Genomic DNA, 22,350 nt, shown 5'->3' on the forward strand with positions numbered 1-22,350 from the left:
TTGAATGGGCCCAAGTCACTGCGGGGCTCTTTCCAGGGCGTTAACTGCATTTATAAACTGCCAGTACCTTCCCCAGGCCTAGAACGGAGCCGATTCCTGGGCAAGGTGAGTAACGAGGACACAGACCTCAAAACACGAGCTGGTTCCCACCCAGAGCACACATGAGGCCCACAGGAAAGTCTATGGGGAGGCCAGCCAAGGCTGCGGCTGCTCCAAGGCCCAGCAGGAAGTCGGGGCTCCCGCACGCCCCCCTGTCCAGGTCCTAGAAGCCAGCGGGGGAATCGCACTGTTGTTGTATTACAGGGGCCAGCACCTGGACGGGTTGGGTTCCAGACTGCGTCATGAGTCAGAAAAGCCACTCTGCTCCAGTCACGATATGGTCACAGGACTTTGGTGTTGGTTTCCTGATCCGCAGAGAGGAACAACAGTGACTTCTCTTTCCTGTTAGGAGACCTATCAGGTCATGAGAATTCACCCAGCTACCAAAAAGACCTTGCACCAGGCCTGGCCCTCACCTTGCCGCTCAGTGGGAATTTCAGTATTGATCCTATGAAATCCATTTCTTCTTTTATCTTTGTTTATTTTTAAAAATGTTTTTGTAGATGTTTTTAGAGAGAGGAAGGAAGAGGGATAGAGAGATAGAAACACCAACGAGAGAGGAACACCATCGATTGGCTGCCTCCTGCACACCCACTACTGGGGATCGAGCCCTCAACCTGGGCATGTGCCCTGACCAGGAACTGAACTGGAAACCTCTTGGTTCCTGGGTCGGCGCTCAACCGCTGACTCACACCAGCCGGGCTCTTCTCATATCTGTAGAGAAACTCTGAGATGCTGTCCTAGGGTTCAGAGCTCAGAAGGTGCTCGAGTTGCGACTGGAATTCAGCTGCAATCCCTCCCACCGAAGAGATAGAAGGACACCTGAGGCCAACATCACATTCCTCACACAACTTCAATTTAAATTAAACTTCCTTTAATGAAATAAAAAAACAAATGGTGCATTGCGTAATAGTTGTGGTCACAGTATAAAACAATACAATCAGTTCATATAACATTGGAAATGGACAAAAATACACAAGATCCTTCGTTGGTCTACGTGAAATCTGGCAGATCCCATGTGCCACACTACAAAAGAAAGTCAACTTTTTTCTCCTAGTGATTTGCACCCAGTATTTATCACTGAGAATTTGGTCAAACAGTGGAAGAGAACTTACCCAAATCCCAGTTCCCTTCTTCCTCTGTGGTTATTGGTGAAGCTAAAAAGAAAGTTTTCTGAAAGTAGCAAGTTGTGTAGTATTGCTTATTATTCCTGCCACAAACGCCCAGTCTTTGGCTCACAGGTGCCCGTGACAAAATCGTGGCTGCAGGCGGTCTGCAAAGCAAGCGAGAGCCACCGGGGAAGCAGACAAGAGTCTGAGGAGAAGGGGCCTCCACCAGCATCCCGGGGAAAGCTGCGTGGATAGGAGGGGAGAAAAGACACAAATAAATACGTTTCTCCATGAAGACTGAAATCCAGTTGGTGAGTCAGAGTTCCACCGTCCCACGAAAAATCGGAAAAGTTGTCAAAAAGTCAGAGTTTGCATTTTTTTCTCTTCTTTTTTCTTTAAAAAAAGTGTAAGATGTATGTAAACATTACAAAGTAAACAATTGAACGTAATTTTGAGGCTCCTATCTGAACATAGCGTAGGCGCTTTCCGGGGAGACTTTCATGATTGGGGGGAAAAAACCAAACATTTTATCAAGTTTTGTTGTTGTTGTTGTTGTTCAGAAGTGCAACGTCGTCCGCGGGCATCGTGGCCGGGTCCTTCCTCCGCACGCCCAGTGCTTCTGGCAGGAACCCCGCCAGAGAGCGCATAAGAATGTCTCTCACACAGGCTGCTGGCAGGCGCATGTCCCTGGAGGAACGAGGTCCCTGTTACAATACCCTGGGATTTTCCCCTCGGACCCGCCCCCTGGACAGAGGGTGGGGTTGGGATCAAGCCTTGAACTACAACAGCAGTTTGAAAGGACAAGGGATAGTGTGAGCACAGGTCACCTTTCCTACTACCAAGTGTCTGGTGTGACCCTTTCATGGGCCACACACATCTGGGGCCACCTGGTCACGCCCCAGGCTAATACCCTTTCCTCTACCAAGAAGGGCTTCCGCTACAACAATCCTGAATCTTCTAGTGAGTGTGAGCGCTGCCAGGCTCCCGGGCACTGGCTGCTCCCAATGCAACACCTGCTTATGCGTTCTCTCTTTAACCTCCATGTGTACGCTCACCCATGACCCACCTCCTCTGAAATAGCAGTTAGGAAGCAACATGTAGACAATGCCCCACTCTTGCCGTCAGTGTGGCTCAGTGGTTGAGTGTTGACCTATGAACCAAGAGGTCACGGTTCAATTCCCTATCAGGGCAGGGGTTGTGGGCTCGATCCCCAGTGGCGGGGCATGCAGGAGGCATCTGATCAATGATTCTCTCTCATCATTGATGTTTCTATCTCTCTAACCCTCTTCCTTCCTCTCCAAAAGCAATAAAAATAGACTTAAAAATTTTTTTAAGAAAATACCCAACTCTAGTGCTATGGAGGCCTCTTCCTCTTCCTCCAGTCACTCATGCTCTGAGGCCCGTCTCTCCCGGTTCCATCTGTGCCTAGAAGTCATCTGTGCTGCCACCATCAGTGCAGGAGCCCGTGCCTACCCCACGAGTGGTCCCGCAGTGGGCAAACGGAGAGTGGGGGCCTGCCTCCTGGGGCTGCCTCGGTGATGCGTGCAGAAGGGGCGGTGGGCAGCAGAGTGAGGGAAGTGGAGGGAAGACTGTGGGCCGGGAGGGGTCGGGCTCGTCCAGCCCATTGTGACAAAGAGCCGTACATGAATGGCCATCGTTTCGTATTACTTTATTGCTCAGAACCAACGTGTCTTTTTTCCCCTTCGGAAGACAGAGGAGTGTCAGATCCTTCGGAGCCACGCAGCAGCACGGAGGAGTGCAATGCAGGGCGGGCGTCACCGCCGAGCCTCAGGGCCCCACGGGGAGGCTTCCGAAAGGCCGGCCCTGTGCCGGGGCCAGAACGGAGCGGAAGGTCTCTTTTGGTCCGTTGTCCTATTCCTGGTACAAGCAGTTGGGCCAAAGAGACTGCTCTCAGATCTCCTTTGTAGGCTGTTCCCAGGGCAATGCGTTGCTGGGTTTCCTTCATGTTCCTAACAGGAAAGCAAGCATCCCAGAGGCCAGCTCTCTCACCAGCCCTTGCAGGGGATCTCACAGACCTGCAAGGGCGGACAAGGCCAGGGAAAACACTCGGTTCTTCCAGGCGATTTCTGATCCCGTGAAGTCAGCCCGTCTCCAAGCAGCAAGAGTCCTTCACGTTAAGGAGAGCAAGCAGCCTTGGAAGGAGGGGAGGGGGGCACCTGTGGGTCTCCCTGGCCGTCCCTGGGTGTCCAAGGCCTTTGCCTCCTGCAAAGGACAGGACTGGGGACTGGAGGTGGCTTCTTCCGCCTGACACACCCCTGACCCTCCCAGCACGAGCTGCAGAAATCTAACTCTCAGGGTCCGCCTTCCGCTCTCCCTGGGGCCCCCGCGAGGCCCAGTGGCCTCTGCTCGATCGCAGCGTCAGTTCCTTCCCTTGTCCCCAGCCTCCTCTTCCTGGCAGACCTTCTCCCCGCCCTGGTACGAGTGGCTGTGTATTTTTCTTCATGTTCATTCTTAAGGCTAAGGTGGCATGATAAGGTGCTTGGTGGAGAGCCAAATCCTAGATTCCAGGGCTGCCTTTCTCAGCATGCTCACAGAAAGCAAAGAGCAAAGAAATGGAAAGGGGGCAGAGAGGCAAAAAACCAAAATCCGCGTCTGGGCTCGATGCGAAGCTACATACCGCAAGTTCAGATTTCCAATGTGGTCTAAGCCCCTGAAAACAGGGACCGGGCAGGGGGGGGTGAAGGCCACACATTCGCCCTGGGCACAGGTCCGTGTTGTCCCTGGGCCGGCGTGGAGGGCCACCCTCCTCCTAACACCTGCCTCCCACCCAGGAGCCGGCTGGCTCTCACCCGGGACAAAGAACTCCGAATGCCACTACCCCGCCCTCACCGCGACCCCTCGGGACAAAAGCTATAAACACACACAAGCCAGAGATCAATAAACCAGTAGGAGAAAAAAATTAGACAGAGGTTAACCATGAAAAAGCCGCCGTCGGGGAAAAGACACGCGCGGCCGTCCTCAGAAAGTGCCGTGGGAAGAGAAGCTGTGTGCTGGTAAACGTGTCCGCGCTCCAACTCCACGTGCAGAGGAGAGCGCGCCGAGTCCCACCTGAGATGAGCGAGGACTGGGTTTTAGTGTCACACACTTCACGTCAGAACATCACCGTCCTCTTCCTGCCCCAATCGCTCTGAGACCGTCCGTCCCCGTGTCGCTGCCCCGGCCTCGCTAGTCCATCTCCATGGACATGAGCCGGCGGCGCTCACGCCGGGTCTCCTGCACCTCCTTCTTGCAGCACCAGTGAGAGCTGCAGTACCCGATGAGGCAGGACAGGAGCCCCACGACGGTGGACAGGCCGACGCCGATCAGCAGCGGGTACTTGAAGGCGTTCAGCACTGGCAGGGGCAGAGCAGAGGGAAGCCAGTTAGTGATGCCAGGGCGGTGGCCGCAGGGCCCACCACCACCTCCTGTCCCCACTGGAGCCATCAGACCCCCTTTGACCTTGTCTCCAGCCCCCCGGCACACAGCACTGCTGGCAGGAGCAGCTCAGCCCTATCTGTCCAAAAAGTGGGCAAATGTCTCCCCACCCAGTGCTGCGGGGGGAAAGAAAACAGCAAAATGATTGCATTCGATGCCTTTGAATGTCAATTTGCTTTTTAGGGTTTGGCAGGAGATGGATTTTTAAAAGTCAGTATAAGGGCACCACACCCTCCGCAGCAGATGCCTCCGTAAAAAAACAGTACGTAAACCAATTCTAAGAGTCAAACAAATGAAGCGCACTCGGGGAGCTATTTTAAGTAACACTGTAGTAAATTATCCAGGAAAGTCAAGAGTCACTCCCGCACTTGTTTGGTAATCTGGGCTTCCTTTTTTTTTCTTTTTTTTTTTCTTTGCCACTTCAAGGAAAGAATTTCTAAGATGCAAATACGGTGCAAGTGTTAGGAATGCACACTGTTTAGGTCCCTCCCCCACTCCCCGAATCCCATGTCCCCTCCCCCGGGAAGTGCCAGCACGCCTTCGCGGATGCCCGCAATGTGGGAGGTGCCTGACATTTCGTAGGGCTGCACTTTCACACCCGCCCCAGGAAAGGGGGCCACCCCGTTTTACAAGAGAGGGAATAAAGATCGGAAGGGCTACATCATCTGTGGAAGAGCTGGGGGTCCAATTCCAGTCTCCCCTGAACTGACACTATCACCAGGGAAACAGACTCGAGTCTCCGAATGCTCAGAGGTCCCTGGACTGGAACTCTCTCCAAGGAGTTTTTTCAATCGATGTTCACCCTGAAACGTTTTGCAGAGATGGTTCTCATTAACTATCTCCGACACTGGGGTGCTCGGGGAACAGGGTGGCAAGGGGGCCCTCTGCCCACCTTGTTCACCTGACCCTGGTGGTCAGTGTGGGCCAAAGAGGCCGGGAACTCCCCCTCCCATCCTGGGGTCCCATGCAGAACCCCGCCATGCTAGTAACACCAGGAGGAGCCTCCCTTTCCCAAGAACCAACATCAAGGAGGACAAGAGTAGCAGGAGCCCACTCCCAGCATCTCCCCGGAGACCTGAACCGGCTCTCCTGACTCCGCTCTCTGCGGGCACAGTGAGCTTGCATGGAATTCATAGGAAGCATCGAAAATCTTCCCAGTAAGTCTTAAAAATCATTTCTCAGCGCTGCCCCCAGCATACGATACCGAAGCTGGGCAAACACCAAGGGCTGCCTGCTCTTTCTGGTACGGGCCCCGCCAGGCCTGGAGGACACCAGGCCGTGTTCTAGCATATTCCTCAAACGGGGGGGGGGGGAGCCCGGCTTCTGCCTGTCGCGGTCCAGCAGAGAGCAGACAGGATCTGTGCGCCACCCTTACCGTCCATCTTCACAGTTATAAAGACGGGCTTGGAGTAGATCTCCGCCTCCTTCTGCCAGGAACCCGTCGGCGACTTCACCCAGGGAGCCACGGAGCAATAGTAGTTGCCGAAGTCCTGGTCCTCGGAGCCGTGCACCTGCAGCAGGAACTCCAGCACGCCCACGCGCTCCAGGCTGAGGTCGCTCTTCCAGTCCCTGCGGGCCGTGCTCACAATCCCCTTGCGGTCCAGGGAGGACAGGAGGATGGGAGCCTTGTCCAGGCCAAAGGAGTGCACCACGAACCAGGACACGTCGAAGGCCATGTCATCTATGGATCACAAGCCAAAACCCTGGGGTCAGTGCCATGGGCGGAAATAGGCTGGCACGCAGGTCACCTGATGACGGGCCGGCACTGCTCTACCTGCTCTTCACGCCAACCCTGTGATGGAAGTGCTGTCACCCTCCAGACCTGTGGCGGGACCAAATCCCCATGAGTCACAGAGCCAGGAGGCAGCAGCGCGTGTGTCCTCCCTCTGGGAGTCCAGCCCAGGGGCCCCCGCTCGACCTTGTTGCTGCCACCACCCAGCCAAGGGGCACAGCAGGAAGAGTCAGACCCCAAACTGTCTCCCACAGAGAACACGGGGTGTAGAGCTGGTACGTGGTGAAATCACACGGCGTCTCCCAGAGAAAGCGGGGCAGAAGCACCCATGACTGGGAGGACATGAGTCATAAGGAACGAAAGGTCCATCCAGTGGATCATAAAGAATTTAGAGGCGCCAACAGTGTCAATGTTACGGCTCCCTGTGGCTTCCCCCTTCCTCCTCCCTGCCTCCCAAGAAGTGCTTAAACTCAGAACCAGAGGAAAAAAGTCAAGCTGAGAAAACTGAACACAATTGAACAGTCCCAGAGAGCAACGCTGCCAAACTGTAAAGTGTGCTGCAAAATTAAGCCTCAAATGCATTCATATGGGCATCAGAGAAGGAAGAGTTCGGCCCCAGTGGTAATGCTCACAGGATGTGAAGACAGCGTCCACCATGAGCCCTAGCGCACTGATACTTAATGTCCTCTTAAAAAGTGAGAAAGGGACACCAACTGTCACGAAGAGGACCGCCAAGAAAGGGTGTAAGACGAATGGCCACTACTCTTTGGCATCCTGTTGGCGATGCTAGTATTTCCTTCAAAGAAAACACTTACAGCGACTTCTCTAAGGATTTAATCCGCACTAGCTCCTCCTGGTCACCTGCTACGCATTTGCTCTTTTCTGCATTTCTTCCTAGCGTCAATCACTATCTGATGGTATACGGTGATTTCCTCCTGGTCTGCCTCCTTAACTAGATTGGCAGCGCCTTGAGGGCAGACTTGGAATATTTTGTTCACTCCTCTACTCCCAGCATCTCGAACAGCGCGTGTACACAGAAGGAGCTCAATAAATATCGGCATGATGAGGAGGACGAAAGACAAAGGTGAGGCGCTTCACTCTGCCGGTGGGTTTCACACCAGCTTGAATCGGCCCTGTAAGTGGCCCACTAATTGCCTGAACAACCCAGACAAAATATCTGCATGGGGCCCAGCTGGTGTGGCTCAGTGGTTGAGCGTCGACCCAAGAACCAAGAGGTTGCTGGTCTGATTCCCAGTCAGGGCACGTGCCCAGGGTGTGGGCTCGATTCCCTAGTAGGGGGTGTGCAGCAGGCAGCCGATCGATGATCTATGTTCTCTCTCATCTATGTTTCTCTCACCCCTCTCCTTTCCTCTCTCTCTCTCTCTCTAAAAAAAAACAAACAATAAAAACATATTTTTAAAAATATCATGTGTTTCCAATTCATCTGACAGATGCATCCATTCAACAAATATTTATTAAATACCTACTGAGACCTGAGCTGAGCAGTGTGAGGATAACTGGACAGCCCAATCCTTGACGTCCACGTCTGTGCAACGTAGTGGGGATGATGCAAGAGATATTTACAAAAGGCCACATGGGGAAAGGGTGGGAGAAGTACCTGGGTCCAGGGCTGCTCCTTCGACAGTGACGATACAGAACAATTTGATCAGATCTCCCCGGATGACTGAGGGCGTGTCTGAATACACGGAGGCATTAAATATAGGACCTGGAAGAAAATGATGATCATCATTCCCTTTCACAGTGTTCAGTCCTTAAAGGGTCCAGTCCCCTTCTAAGAGAACGCAAGACGATACAACCTAAAGAGATCCTCACAACCCTAACCGGTTTGGCTCAGTGGATAGGACGTTAGCCTGCGGACTCAAGGGTCCCAGGTTCGATTCCAGTCAAGGGCATGTACCTTGGTCGCAGGCACATCCCCAGTAGGGGGTGTGCAGGAGGCAGCTAATTGACGTTTCTCTCTCACCGATGTTTCTAATTCTCTATCTCTATCCTTTCCTCTCTGTAAAAATCAATAAAATATATTTAAAAGAAAAAAAAAAGATCCTCACAGAGGATTTAGGCTTTTATTTACTTAATTTGAACCAGCAAGGAAAGACTTACCTAATTTGGACAAATTTCCCTTTCTTTTCCTTCTACGACCAGAGAAAGCCCCAAACGCCTTTGAGGTCACCAGTCCCGGCCCTCACCTCCCCTCGTGGCCGCGGCTGCGGGAACAGCAGAGCATTTGTGCTCCGGCTCCCCAGGCCAGTGAGGACGGAAAGGCCTTCCCTGGGAATGACTCACCCAGCGGGTTTCCTGCTAATGAAACCAGCCACTCGCTGTTAATGTGGGTCATTATCCCAGGCTTAGAAATATTTTTATTACGGTCAATTTCTGTAGTGATGCTGTTTTTGTAAGGGGATTTGTCTGGTTAACTTCAAGATGACAGACTAGGCCAGTGAACAACCAGAGTCACTAGTTGTCCCCCGATTCCTCGTCTACAGAGGGTACGTGGACCACTTGGCTTTTAAAAATAAATGTTGACGCAAACCATCTTGCAACTCCAGCCCCTAAAAGAAGGCTGTTAGCAGCAGTGTTTTTGTGAAAGGCAAAACTGCAGACCAGCTGCATGACCACCAACCAAATTCTAGGAGGTTGAGTCATTAAAGATGGTGTTTACCTAGAACGTGTTATATAACATGGGAAATGTTTATGTTGTAATGTTAAATAGGAGGAAAGCAGGTCATAAAACTGTATATACAGTCTGCTCTCAACGTCATGAAGACAACATACCAGAGAAAATTCTAGGAAGACAAAGACTACAAATTAAGTTTATAGGTGAATCTCTTTTCCTTCTTTCTACTTTACTGTGTTTTAAGACATTCTCTATTAAGGAGAAAACCATCAGTAAGTCATGGCTCCATAGAAATGCAGTCCTCATACCAGGAGGCAAGTGGCCTGAGACCAGGGGACAGAAAGGTGGACACTAGGAAGGACATCTTTGCTGTGTGTGTCTGACAGTGTGCTGCTGATTGTAAGAAGTGGTTGGCCAGCATGACTTAGTGGTTGAGCATCGACCTATAAACCAGGAGGTCACAGTTCAATTCCTCGTCAGGGCACATGCCAAAGTTGTGGGCTTGATCCCCAGTATGGGGCGTGCAGGGGGCAGCTGACCAGTGAGTCTCTCTCATCATTGATGTTTCTATCTCTGTCTCCCTCTCCCTTCTTCCCTGAAATCAATAAAGTGACGACTCTTCAGTATCAAGTCAATATTTGCTAAGCGCTATTCAGGCTACGGCATTGTGCTGGATACTGGCTTTGACTGCAGCTTCTCTTACACTGTGAACTGGCCACGACAACTCCAGGGATTAAAATAAAAACCTTAGGCAGTGTATTCATCCTGGAAGCTACAGTGATTTTTTTTCTTTCCTGTTATACTGAGACATAAAGAATTGAGAAATAAATTCAATACCCATTCCTTACCCAGAAATACAAAAGATTGTATGTCTCCCCTCTTCCTCATAACAGTTTTAAAGAAACATCAAATAAGAAATGTAAAACAAGCTGGAATAAAGTTCTATAGACAGTAAAACAGACATACAAATAGTAAAAACACCATCATCTGAATCTTAATAGACACAGGAAAGCATCTGAAAACACCCAATACCTCTTCATGGTAAAAACACTCAACAAACTAGGAATGAAAGGAAACTCCCTCAACTCAGTTAAGGGCACCTATGAAAAACCCACATTCCCATGACACTTCATGGAGAAAGCCTGAACATTCCCGCCCGCTGAGACCAGGAACAAGATGTCCAATGGAGCCACCACTACTCAGCTCCGTATTAGAGGTTGTAGCCAGGGCCATCAGGCAAGAAAAAGAAACACAAGGTATTCAGTTTGGGAAGGAGGAAGTAAAACTGTCTTTATTCGCAGAAAGCATGAAGTCCTATTTTTAAAATCCCAGGGAATCGACCAAAAAACTAGAACTAAAAAACAACAAAGAAGTATCCAGGCCAAACCGTGCAGAGCATGGAGGCCGAGAACCCTGCCACAGAGCGGCGGTTCTGGAGCCCTGGCTTGCACCACAATCACCAGGAGGGCGGTAAAGCTCAGGCTGTGTGTGCCCACCCTCGGGGAGTGTGGCTCAGTAGGTCTAGGTGGGCCCAGCATTTGCATTTCCGTCAAGTTCCCAGGGGAAGCTGTTGTTGGGCTCAGACCATGTTGGAGAACGACCGTCCTAGGTTGAAAATAGGTTGCATCCCTCCGTGAGCAGAAGCAAGGTTCCAAGTATGCACTCTAAATGGGTAAGCTCTAGGGCACAGGAACCATATCTCAACAAGCTGTTAAACAAATAAAGCCCACGGGTCTCTTCTAGCTCAACCTCTGATTGCACAGGGCTCCCCGCTCACCTGAGGTTTGGAAGTCTATCTCAATAGGATTGGAGAGACTGGTTGCTGCTTCTCGCCACAGGCTGCCCCTGACAGGAGACCAGGCTGTCACCACGCAGCGGTACAGCCCTGCATCCGACACCTGAGTGTGGTACATCCGGTAGCGGAACTCGTCTTCCTGCACTTTCTCCAACACAACGCCGTCCACCCGGGAGGCATCTGTCCAGTTCTCCAGCCTCACCACGGCGTCCTGGTCCAGGGAGATGATGTACTTGGTCTCGTTGGGACTGGAGAGGTCGCCCGCAGGCTTCTCCGCCGTGATGAGAACAGAGTAGCGCGGCGACTTGATATTCTGGGAAGACACTTTGCAAGTCATCTCAAATGTATTTCCGGCAGCAAAGAAAGGCTTGGGCTGCCTCGCCTTCACCACGAGCACGGAATCTGGAATGAGGGAGCAGAAACAGGTGATGCCCGATGGGATCAGGTCAAATGGATATGTATCTGAAAGAACGATGTCAAGGAAATAGGAATTTATTTGCAAACTGCCACATAACGGCACTTCAGACAATGTGGAAACCCAGAAAAATCACGTGATGCTGGGGGAAGGGGAGCAGCCTAAAGTGACTTATCGGGTGTGAGGGAAGCAGAATTGATGGGTGGAAATTTAGTTTTGAGGTTTTTCAAGTCCTTAAGAAGAGTAAGAGTTTGGGTAGCCATTGGTACCTGCCCCTCACCCCCTAAGGATGTGAGAGAGCGCTCACTCTCAGGGAAGGGGGAAAGACAGGCTCTAAGAGACACCACGTGCCTCTCCTCTCCTGAGATCCCGCTGGGTGCAAGGGAAGAACCCTCAGCCTAACCAGCCTCGTGGAAGGGCAGGGAAGGGAGAAACGTGTGCTCTCCGTTCAATCCTGCGACGGTAACGTCACAGAGCAGATACCGGTATTTACTGAAGTGATGGACACACCCACCTGCAGATCTAGTCATTTCCACAGAGACACTGCTGAACACTCTGAGCATGCATCCATGTCTACACTAACTTTAGGTGTTAAGTGTGTTACGCCCCATATCTCTGTCCAAAAAAATAATAATTAAAAAAAAAAAATCTCTAAGCATATACACATCAGAAATCACCGATGTTAGAACAGCTCAGTGTCAGGCACTTTGGTGCTGAAAATATTTGCTGAGTGGATGAATAAATGAATTAAACAGTCTTTTCATCCTTTAAGGAAATAAGATGAGATATTTATGTTGGGGTTTTTTAAGAATAACTGTTCCACCAAACCTGTGAGTAGAACATGTATGTTACGGCGTCTCTCCAGAATCACCAGTTCTTTTTCTTTTCTTTCTTTTTCTTTTTTTAAAATATATTTGTATCGATTCAGTGAGGAAGGGAGAGATAGAAACTCCAATGATGAGAGAGAATCTATAAATTAGGCAATTTTATTGATAGATTTGTTCTTACCATAGATCTTAGCAACCTCAGCATACAATCTTTGTTCTTTCCTTATTAATTCAGGAACTTCCGCCTTTTCATTGAAACAAAGCACTTTATGGCTTCTCTTTGGCACATCCAAATTGCCAGCATCGCTACTCTTGCACGTTGGGACCGTTATTACGTAAAATAAGGGTGACTTGAGCACTTGACTGCAACACCACAACCGTCGACCTGATCACCAAGAGGCTGCTAAGTGGCTATCGGGCGAGGAGTGTGTACAGAGCAGAGATGCTGGACAAAGGGACGACTCACATCCCAGGAGGGACAGAGAGGGATGGTGTGGGATTTCGCCACACTACTCAGCATAATGTGGAACTTAAGATTTATTAATTGCTAATTTTTGAAAGTTTCTTTTTAATGTTTTTGGACCGCCCAGGGGCAAGGAAAGAATGAGAATAACAGGTGGGCCAGGAGGTGTGGGGAACAGAAAGATAGAAGGGATGGGAGGTCAAGATTAATTTAAGTTAAAAAAAACACACTAAAACAGGAGATCTAACAGCATGTTTACAAGCCAATGGGAAAGGTCCAAAAAGAGAGAGAGATTGAAGATACAGGAGGGAAGCCATGTGCCTGAGTAGTGAGAGGTCGCCTAACTGTGAGCTCGGCGCTGGGGAGGGTGTGACAATTCTCCCGATTGTTTCCATTTGCTTAGGGCCTAGAAAGCAGGACCGGGAGCTGCGAGGGAGCTGGGGGAGGAGTTTTTCAGATAAAGTGATATGCAGTCATCATTTTAAAGAGTAGGGAAGTGAACAGATTAAGGAAACGTAGATGATGCCCAGGGAGTGCTGAGAGCCCACTTGACATGAATGATCGCAGATCTAATCTAAAAGGAGCCCAGTCAACATCTTTAAATGTTTTCTCCAACCACACTGAGCTCTGCAGATGCAGAGAGGGAGGCGGCAGAGGGCTGGCTCTGAACCGGGGTGTAGCTGAGCCAGAGAGCAGTGCAATCGGGGAGCTAAGGGTGTGCGGGGAGTGACTGACTGACTGACTGGGAACCTGGCCTAAGTAACAGCAGGGTGACTCCTAACTTATCGGACCTCCCACCCGGGGCATGTCCAAGAATGAAGAGGGTGCTATTAAAAATGACACAGGACCTGGCCAAGAGGCTCAGTTGTTTGGAGCATCGTTCCGCACAACAAAGGGTTGCGGGTTCGTTTCCCGGTCAGTGTGTGTTCAGCAGGCAACTGATCGATATTTCTCGCTCTCTCTCTAAAATCAGTAAACATATCATAGGGTAAGGATTAACAACAACAACAACAAAAGACTCAGGATAACAGGTATAGATTGGACTACCCTGGGCAAATGGTCACCCTCTGTAAGGCTGAAGTGAGGACAATGGGAGTGAAGGACAGTGCAGGGCGGTAGGATTAACGGACTGTCTGTCCTGGTAGGCTGAAGAGTTGATGTTGGAGTCTAGAGAGAGTGATCTAGAAAGGCAGTGGTGTGCATCGAGAATAGGACGTTTGAAATTGGGAGCATGCAGGTCTTTCAGTTATCAGAAGGGAGGTGGTCTAGTTCGGGTGTAAGCGGGGCATGAATAACAACAATAGGACAGAGGACGTGATGACCAGAGAGAAGGACAAGGGGCCGAGAATGAAAAGCTTATCTACACTGTGGCGCCTCAATGTGCCTGCACCCAGTGGGAACTCATGGTGCGGACACTCCCAAAGGCCCATGTGAAGTCCGGCTTACTAGTAAGACCCGCCCAGTGGAGCAACAGTGTCAATGGCTGACCCCATGCACACCGTGAGTGGCTCCAAGATGAGTCTTTGCCACCGACCCTGCCCAGCGCTCTCCCGAGGACTTACCCTTGTCCAGCCTCACCACCCGACAGGGCTGGGTGCTGCAGAGAGAAGCAGCAGTCATTTGAGCATGCCTTTCCTGGATCCCTCGTATAAATGGAAACCTGCAGGGTGACTGTGCATCTGAGAACATACAGTCGGATGACTTAAGCCAAAATATGAACAGAGAACAAGGACAAAGCGCCTACCTTCTGAGGCCCAAAATATATGGACAGGTTTAGAGAAGACATCCCTGCTCTTCACCCAGCTGCTGTTCCGCTGTCTGGTCCAGGCGGACACCACGCAGTAGTAATTGCCCCTGTCTTCCTCTGTAGTCCTTTGGATTCGGAAACTGAACGTGTCCGCACGCTCCTTAGAGAAAATAAAGTCTCCGTCCCGGGCCCGCTGCCTGCTCCTCTCTCCGTACTTGAGCGTCCAGTCCCCGTCCATGGCTGCGAGGAGCTCGCTGGTCACCACGTCGTCGTTGCGCCGGTTCACCCTGTAGTACCAGGACACCGTGACACGGACGCTCCCCTCCATGCTCCTCTTGTCCACCACCCGGCACTCCAGCTCCGTGAGGTCGTCGGAGAACTCGGGGACCTTGGAGGCATTCAGGTACACCTGATAGTCTGGCTCTGAACCAAAGAGAGAGGAACGGGGCTGAAAAATCAGGCGGCAACATCCCAAGGCTTAGCAAAAAGCACGAGACATGTACTCCTCTTGTCCTTAAATTAAATGCTTATCCTGCCAACGACAAAGACAGAAATGAAAGTCCTTGCATTGGACGGGAAGGAGCCTGGAAGAGCTGTTATTGCAAAACTTGTACAACTCTGTCCCCAAGAACACTTCCAAAGCCAGAAGCCCAATGTCCCCATCAGAGCCTCGATCTTTCCATAGGGGTGGGGTCTGCAGTCAGTTTCCCCAGGAGCCTGGACTCTTTGGAGAAGGATCTAAGAAGCCTGGTGTCCACACTCTGCCAAGATTTCCCCTGGAATGCCAAGCAGTGCCCACAGACCCCACTGGAACAGCACCGGAAAACACTATCCCAGAGGACATTCTAGCACTTGAGGCCAACCCACCCCATCGCGGCGCGGCTCCTGCCATCCTTGGCTGGGCCCCAAATGCAAGGCCCTCAGGCCGCCACCCCCATGTGGTCTCACCCTCACTTTACTGGTCCCTGGACTTTCTCCACTGAATCTGTTCCATGGTCAATAAACACACCATCCTCAAACTCCCAACTGACATTCTTCTCACGGCCACATGGAACTCGCCCGTATAAAGGTCAACCTTGAAGAGCCTGGCTCGCTGAGGCCCCACTTTCCTGCCAGGCACCGATCTGACAGGGAAGAGGGGGAAAGCCAGCCTTCTCCTAGCGTCCCCATGGCCATTGTCACGGTCCTGTTATTTTATAAAAACCTCTCCTTCTGAGGTTCACGACATTAATCCATTTCTGCAACTCCACGTCGACCCCGAGCCCTTCCTCCACACTTGCCAAGGAAGGGATATTAGAACCCCCTTGCCACCTCCTTCCCTCTACCCCCACCCTCCGAATGTCACCCCCCATTATCTAGAGTCCCCCCCAGTCACCACAGTCTCACACCTCTGTGGCGGCCTGTTTGCAGTGGCTTCTCCTCTTGACTGCCCTGCAACCCCCCACTCATTCCTCAGCGTCACCTCCCCTGCACCCCCTTCTTGGCGTCCCCAGAGTGTGACACTTTCTCTCTATGCTTCCATAAGACGGGCATGTGACCCTGGGTAGCAGGAGCCCCACCCTGTTACACTCCTTGCTTCGGTCTCATCCCCAAGCTCCAAACACACAGCCTCGTATGCAGTTGGCACTCAGTAAATGTTTGCTGCTTTCATAGTAAGGCGTTTAGAAAAGGCTACATTTTTCTTTCGTAGCACTTTGCCTTCTGGGAGGGAAAATCACTCTACCTAAACAGAAGTTTCGTTTGCCAGCACGACCTTTATTCACCTCGGTCTGACAGTGTCGTTTTATTTCACGTTGTTTTTATTTATGACTCATTCAGATTATAAACTGCTGAGGTCGAGGAACTGTTCTTTTTTGATTTACGCTTCTAATGAAATGTGTAACATCAAGGCTGCCCCAAGAACAATTCACTGGGCCAGGCAATGGGAAGAACTCAAAATCCTAATTCTGTCTCCACAAGCACTTGGTTGCAAGTGAGGTTGGACCCTGTGCCGTTGCCAGTTAAACCAACGTGGCCCTGCCGGCCCCTGGGAGCACGCCCTGCCATGAGGTGGCTTCTGGGACGTCATCCTGCCTCATCTTTCAGACAAGTCGCACGGCTGGGGGTTCCTGCCTCCCGGGCAGCGGGGGCTGACACACCACACCGCCTCCCTAGCGACAAGGGACTGCGGAACGAATACCACCGAATGTATTTGTACCGTCGCGTGCATAAGCCGAGGTATTCCCGTCACCCCGCACGCAGGGTTTCAGACCCTCTCCTCCTGGCAGCTTCTGGCACAGCGGCTGGAGTGCAGACAAGGGTAACAAGCTCAGTTCACGTGGACAGGACAGACGGAACTGGCTGCGCACAGGGCTGGACGCACTCTTAGCTCCGGTCCGGACCGACCCGGACCGTGCCAACATCGAGAAGCCTTGGGAAGCTCTTTACTGAACGGGTGGTCTCCTCAAGAGGGGGACCCTAATGCAAAGACTAACAAAAGCAAGTGAACTTACAAAGGGAAGGTCCTAGTGACTTACAATAGCGGTCGCCAACCTTTCGGACCTCACGGACCACCAATGATCCACGGACCACCGGTTGGCGACTGCTGCTTTTATTAAAGGACGTTTCAAGGTCACCTGAACTATCCACCAGCCTTGTAGGTCGACGAGACTTGTACTCCTAGAGAAGCTATGACTCCACTATGTCAGAACAGTAGTCAGAGATGGGCTCTTATTTCTCTCGTTTGGTGCATGGATGGAAGTGTCCTGTGTTGCTCTGTGGGCAGAGACTGCGCCTGATCCCCATGGCCCATTGTGCACGTACCTCACCTCTCCTTCTAACAGAGAATTCTTCCTTTGCGCTGACCTAGCCTGTCACACCCCCACTTCTTATTCAACAAACGTTCACAGACACCCTACCACCCACCAGGCTCCCTGCTCTCTAAGGACTGTACCTGAACACGGCCTTGAACTCTGGTTGTGTCTTATGGACCTTCCTCACAGGGCCAGGCACTGCCTACCTATTCAAACATATGTGCTACCCACGCAGTGCCTTGTTCATAAAAGATATTGCCACACTTGCTGAATTGGACTGCATTTCATATTTTGCATAAAAAATGCTCATTTTGGGCAGAAGCATTCCACCACTGATTACCGAGGCATTCTGCTTGATCTCATCAAGAAATCTGCTAAGAATGCCATGGTGGTTATGTTTAAAAATGCGTATCAGTTAAAGATGCCTACTGAAGTATTTAATGGTAAAATGACACGCTGTCTGGCATGTGCTTTAAATTCTTCCTGAAGAAAAAAAAAAGTGAGTGTGTCTGTGTGTGTCTGGGGGAGGGAAGAGAGATTAAATGAGATTGGCAAAATATTGATCATTACTGAAGCTGGTGGTTCCTTCTACTTCTGTGTACATTTCTCAGCCAATTCTATTCCAACAGCACCACATGTGAGCAAGCCTTCTCTCAGCACAGAGGCCGAGGAGTGGCGTCACCAACATTCCAACAAGCAAGGGTCTGCTCCCTAATCCGGTGCCCTGGACGGTGTCTGCTCATAAGCACACTGCCTCCTGGAGCCATGGCCTCCATCACTAGGAGCCCCCCTCAAATCAAAGACCACGGTCTTTGCATATGGGTCTTGAAACTCCTTTGTTACAACTTTCAAAACAATGAGCTCTCAGAATCACTGGCCGAGTTATCAAAGCAGATATTTTGTGCCTACTGTATGCAGGGGCGTAGCTGCAGGTTTTCACAGATTACCTGCGTTCACTCTCATAATTCGATAAGGAAGGTATCATTATCCCCATGTGACAATGACAATGACAATGACAACGACACGCATTTATCGAGGGCTTCCTACAGGCCAGGCTCCCACCATGCCATGCGCTTTCCCCACACTCTCGCTTACTCTTCTCAGCGACCTTATGAGACAGACACTATTTTCAGGCACATTTCCTAAATGGAAAACAAAAAACACACTCCAAACACAGGGTACAGATGATGGGCTGAAGAACTGTGCACCTGAAATTGTATATCGCCCAATAAATCCAATAAAAAGAAAAACAAAACAAAAAATACCAAAGCCCAGAGGAATTAAGTAAAAAGAGTCCAGCCTTGCACAGTATGTGTGAGCAGAATTCCAGGCTGGGCTTTGGCTCCATGGTCCTCCCACTAGGACCAAATTACACAACCTTATTACTCGTCCCAGTTTATTAACACTTTCCCAGAGCCTGCTGTGTCCCAGAAGACGCGAGTGATGGTTAACAGCCCAGGCACTAATCCGGACCGTGGCCCACAGGGCCATGTTCTAATACCCCTTTGAAGCATAGTGAACTTGGCACAGCTAATCAGAGGAACAGGCTGCCTGCCTGAGTTAGAGGACATGGGAGTGTCCTCTCTGCTGATGGGGTTTCGGGCAGGTATCTCAGAGGCAGCTGAGCAAGTTGACTAATTGCTAAAGAGTTGCCACTATCACGTTTGTGTAGAACAAAATTCTCCAACATTTACACCGAGGCTACAAATAAGGGGCTGTTGTTTTGAGGGGACATCTGACTCCTCCGTAGTAGAACCATTATTCTGAAGCTGGATTTAGATTTAGCCATGTCAGAGCCATAAAGGTAATATTGTTTGAATGGTTCAGTTATGTCCCCCACACAACGTAACACTCATGTGGTTTTGCTCCGTTCCGTCTTCACTCGACTCCTCCCAGAGAAGAGTGAGTTACCAGATTTGGGGGCGGGGACAGGAAAGGGACTGGGTGTGGTCAGCTCAACCCCCTCTTCTTGGGAGGGGTGCTTCCAGGACACACACACTCCCAGTTCCTCCATGCCCTAAGACAGACTCCTATGTCTTACTTGGTTAAGACCTTGGTGGGGAAGAGTATGTTACACGTTGACACCCTCCCTACCCCCGAACGCCCACACCAGTAAGTCATCACCACCAGCATGAACATGTACTGAGCACTTGAGTACCAGGCACTATGCTAAACACTTTTTAAATGCAGCGAAGGTAACCCAGAAAACCACAGCTTAGAAACCGTAAGTGACACACCCAAGATGACACACCCAGAGGGTCTCAGAGCAAGATTCCCACACTTACCTACGGGCTCTTCTGCCTTCAGAGATAACCCTGGTCAGGCAGCTAATCATGGCTGCCTATTAACAGACTGCAGGTCTAACTCCTATCGCCTGTAGATGGCACAGAACGCTGAAGTCTCTGCCACGTACTTAGCAGATTAACAGCTCCTTTTATTTTTATTTTATTTATTTTTTTTTTAAATATATTTTATTGATTTTTTACAGAGAGGAAGGGAGAGAAATAGAGAGTTAGAAACATCGATGAGAGAGAAACATCGATCAGATGCCTCCTGCACATCTCCTACTGGGGATATGCCCGCAACCCAGGTACATGCCCTTGACCGGAATCGAACCTGGGACCTTTCAGTCCGCAGGCTGACGCTCTATCCACTGAGCCAAACCGGTTTCGGCAACAGCTCCTTTTAAAGAAAAATAATTACCTTCCTCGCTGGCACACTGCTGGAAGAGGGGACGGCCCTCTCGTGGGGAAGGATGCAAATCAGGTTCCTACCCCCAAGCAGCAGAACTCAACTCTGCCTTCCCTGCTCTCCAATCGATCGGGAAGCCCGTGGAAGCCTCTCCAATTAACACCACAGAAGCTGGTACTTGGGGCAGGGAGCTCAACCACCAACTCATTAGCGCCCAACTCGTGCCAAAGGCTCATTTCCGACATCTCACAGCAGAGAGAGATGGCTTAAGATGCAGATTAACCCGCGATTCCTCCAGACCCCCTCTAGTTGTAGCTATACACCAAACCGCATGGACACAAAGCAACATTTGTCCTCCACAGTAACTCAGCTCCTTACAGAAACTCCTTCACACACTTAAGATTTAGGCCCTCAGCTCTTACAGAAAGTGGACAGAAGAAACATCCATTTAAACAATCACTCGGGGCCTTTTGTGAAAGAACAGTGGAAAGCCCTGTCCGTTCTGTTATCCAATGCCCCTCAAATAACAAAGCACATGACAAATTCAGTGCCAAGAGAAAGTTTGTCTCCCTGCGTTTGATTTCCTTTATCCGAGGAGGGCTGCCTAATCACATTCCTTTGTGCCTCAACTCTTCAAAACTTCAGAGGCAAGTTCAGTGTTCAAATGCAGCAACTTATTTGCCCAACTACCTTGAGCTATCTACCCTTTGATTTTTTTTAAACCTCTGATCTTGATTTTATTTTTATGTCTCCTGCTTTTAACTGTGATTCATTTTGCAAGCCAACTTGAATCTTTTTTTTCCCCTTCAAAAGTAGGACACAAACCCTAAGTAAAAGAGGCCTTTTCTTACCCTCTTAAAAAAAACAAACATCAAGGTCTTCCCAGCCGCTACAAACGCTCTTGGACTTGCCAGACCCATTCATGTCACTGCCCTGATCTCTGTCTGGTTAACACAATAGAACGAGAGAAAGTTCCAATCAGCTTCAGCCCCTCATCTGCTCAGAGCACCAACCCCAAACAGAGAAGGACAAGAATGGCCCAGCTTTTAGGACTCTTACTTTGACCACCAGGAAACAGTGCAAGTGACAAGGTCGATCCTGAGGATAGCTTTTTTAAAATATATTTTTTATTGATTTCAGAGGAGGAGGAGGAAAGAAACATCAATGATGAGAGAGAATCACTGATTGGCTGCCTCCTACATACCCGCTACTGGGGATCAAGCCTGCAACCCAGGCATGTGCCCTGACCAGGAATTGAACCATGACCTCTTGGTTCATAGGTCGATGCTCAACCACTGAGCCACGCTGGCCGGCCCGGAGATAGCTTTTTAACTGGCTGGGCACTTTCACTTCCTGCCTCTTGGAAGCCAGCCGCCACGTAAGGAGTGTGACTGCCCGAGAAGACTGTGCTGTGAGAAGCCCAAGCCACGTGAAACGGACTTGGAGGATGAGATGCCACGTGGGGACAGAGGGAGGCCTGGGAGCACAGGACATGTGCACGAGAAAGCCATCTGGAAGGGAATCCCCATCTCGGCCGTCCCAGCTGTCGCCATGTGCCTCAGAGACGAATCCCCTGAGCCCTTCCTAATGCCTGACCCTCAAAACCGTAAGCAAAATAAAAACCCACGGTTTTCAGAGGCGGGTAGGGCAGCACCTCACTCACAGGTTGTGGCAGGGATTAACGAGTTAGTGCATGTAAAGCCCTTAGCCCGATGCCTGGCAGGCAGTAAGTGTTCAATAAATGATAATGATAATTTTTAATATGTCAAGTAGCAAATTGAGAGTTCTGTGTAACACCTGCAGAGCGAACCAACTGTCTCAAGAACTCTTTTGTGACAACATGCCATAGTCATACCATAAGATGAGCCATGCCAACAGAGGACTTGGCAGGTGATGCCTTCCTGTCTTTTTGGGGTGCCTCTCAGTGACCTCTACAGGCCCCAAGCTGCACATGGTATGGTATCCACATACATACACATGCACGTTGTGTATCTAGAAGAATCACATGTCAGGCCGGGTCCATGGGTTTCTGGGCAGCTATTCAACTGGGAGGTTCTGGAGAAAGATCGGCTGCTGTACTCGAGCCGGACGTGCCTCCTGACAAGTGTCCAAGCAGCTGTGATGGTGTGAGTCACAGGCACAGGGAAGGGGAGACTCAGGAGGGAGAAGGGAGCAGGAGGCCATCGGCTTATGCCGTCCGCCATCCACTCCCAGTAGGCTTACTGGGTGCACATGGCTCTGAAACTCTGAATAGAACACCAATGCTTTCTTTGCACATACTTCACCACTGCCCATGAGTCCGGCGCTGGTTTATCTAGCCAGCCAGCCAGCCAGCGCTCACAGAATGCCTGTTACGTGCATGGCGCTGCGCAAGGTGTGGGGTCTGTGCACCTCGGCGCCAGGCAGGGAAAAGCACACAGGTGACTTCGCAACAATGGTGCTGGCACTTTGCAGAAAAACAACTGGATCCTCAGGATGATCGCTGAACCGTTTCCCACAATTCAGTCTCTTTATTTCTTCTCACTTTGGACAACAGACCCCAACAAATCCCTTCCAGTCAAAAGAGCTCGCTCCCTCCCAGAGCCCCCCTCCAGTGCTGGCACCCCCAGG

At 50.6% G+C, this 22,350-nt stretch overlaps 1 protein-coding gene across 7 annotated transcripts in view; it reads right to left on the reverse strand.

The window, feature by feature from the left end:
* Window positions 1-956: 956 nt before the first annotated feature.
* PTGFRN (prostaglandin F2 receptor inhibitor) overlaps window positions 957-22,350 on the reverse strand; it is a 51,825-nt gene continuing 30,431 nt past the window's right edge. For 5 of the 7 annotated variants that reach the window (XM_036342668.1, XM_036342669.1, XM_036342665.1 and 2 more), the window contains 5 exons: window positions 14,255-14,680; window positions 10,788-11,267; window positions 7,994-8,101; window positions 6,019-6,324; window positions 957-4,561 (listed from right to left, as the gene is read on the reverse strand). In XM_036342668.1, coding sequence (XP_036198561.1) covers window positions 4,395-4,561; window positions 6,019-6,324; window positions 7,994-8,101; window positions 10,788-11,267; window positions 14,255-14,680 — 1,487 coding nt within the window. In that variant the 3' untranslated portion in view covers window positions 957-4,394. Of the gene's footprint in view, window positions 4,562-6,018; window positions 6,325-7,993; window positions 8,102-8,396; window positions 9,813-10,787; window positions 11,268-14,254; window positions 14,681-22,350 lie in introns of those variants that run through there. The other 2 variants (XM_036342666.1, XM_036342670.1) reach the window with 2 other exon arrangements.

The sequence above is a fragment of the Myotis myotis genome, unplaced genomic scaffold (genome assembly GCF_014108235.1).
Source record: "Myotis myotis isolate mMyoMyo1 unplaced genomic scaffold, mMyoMyo1.p scaffold_m19_p_18, whole genome shotgun sequence".
Classification (NCBI taxonomy): domain Eukaryota; kingdom Metazoa; phylum Chordata; class Mammalia; order Chiroptera; family Vespertilionidae; genus Myotis; species Myotis myotis.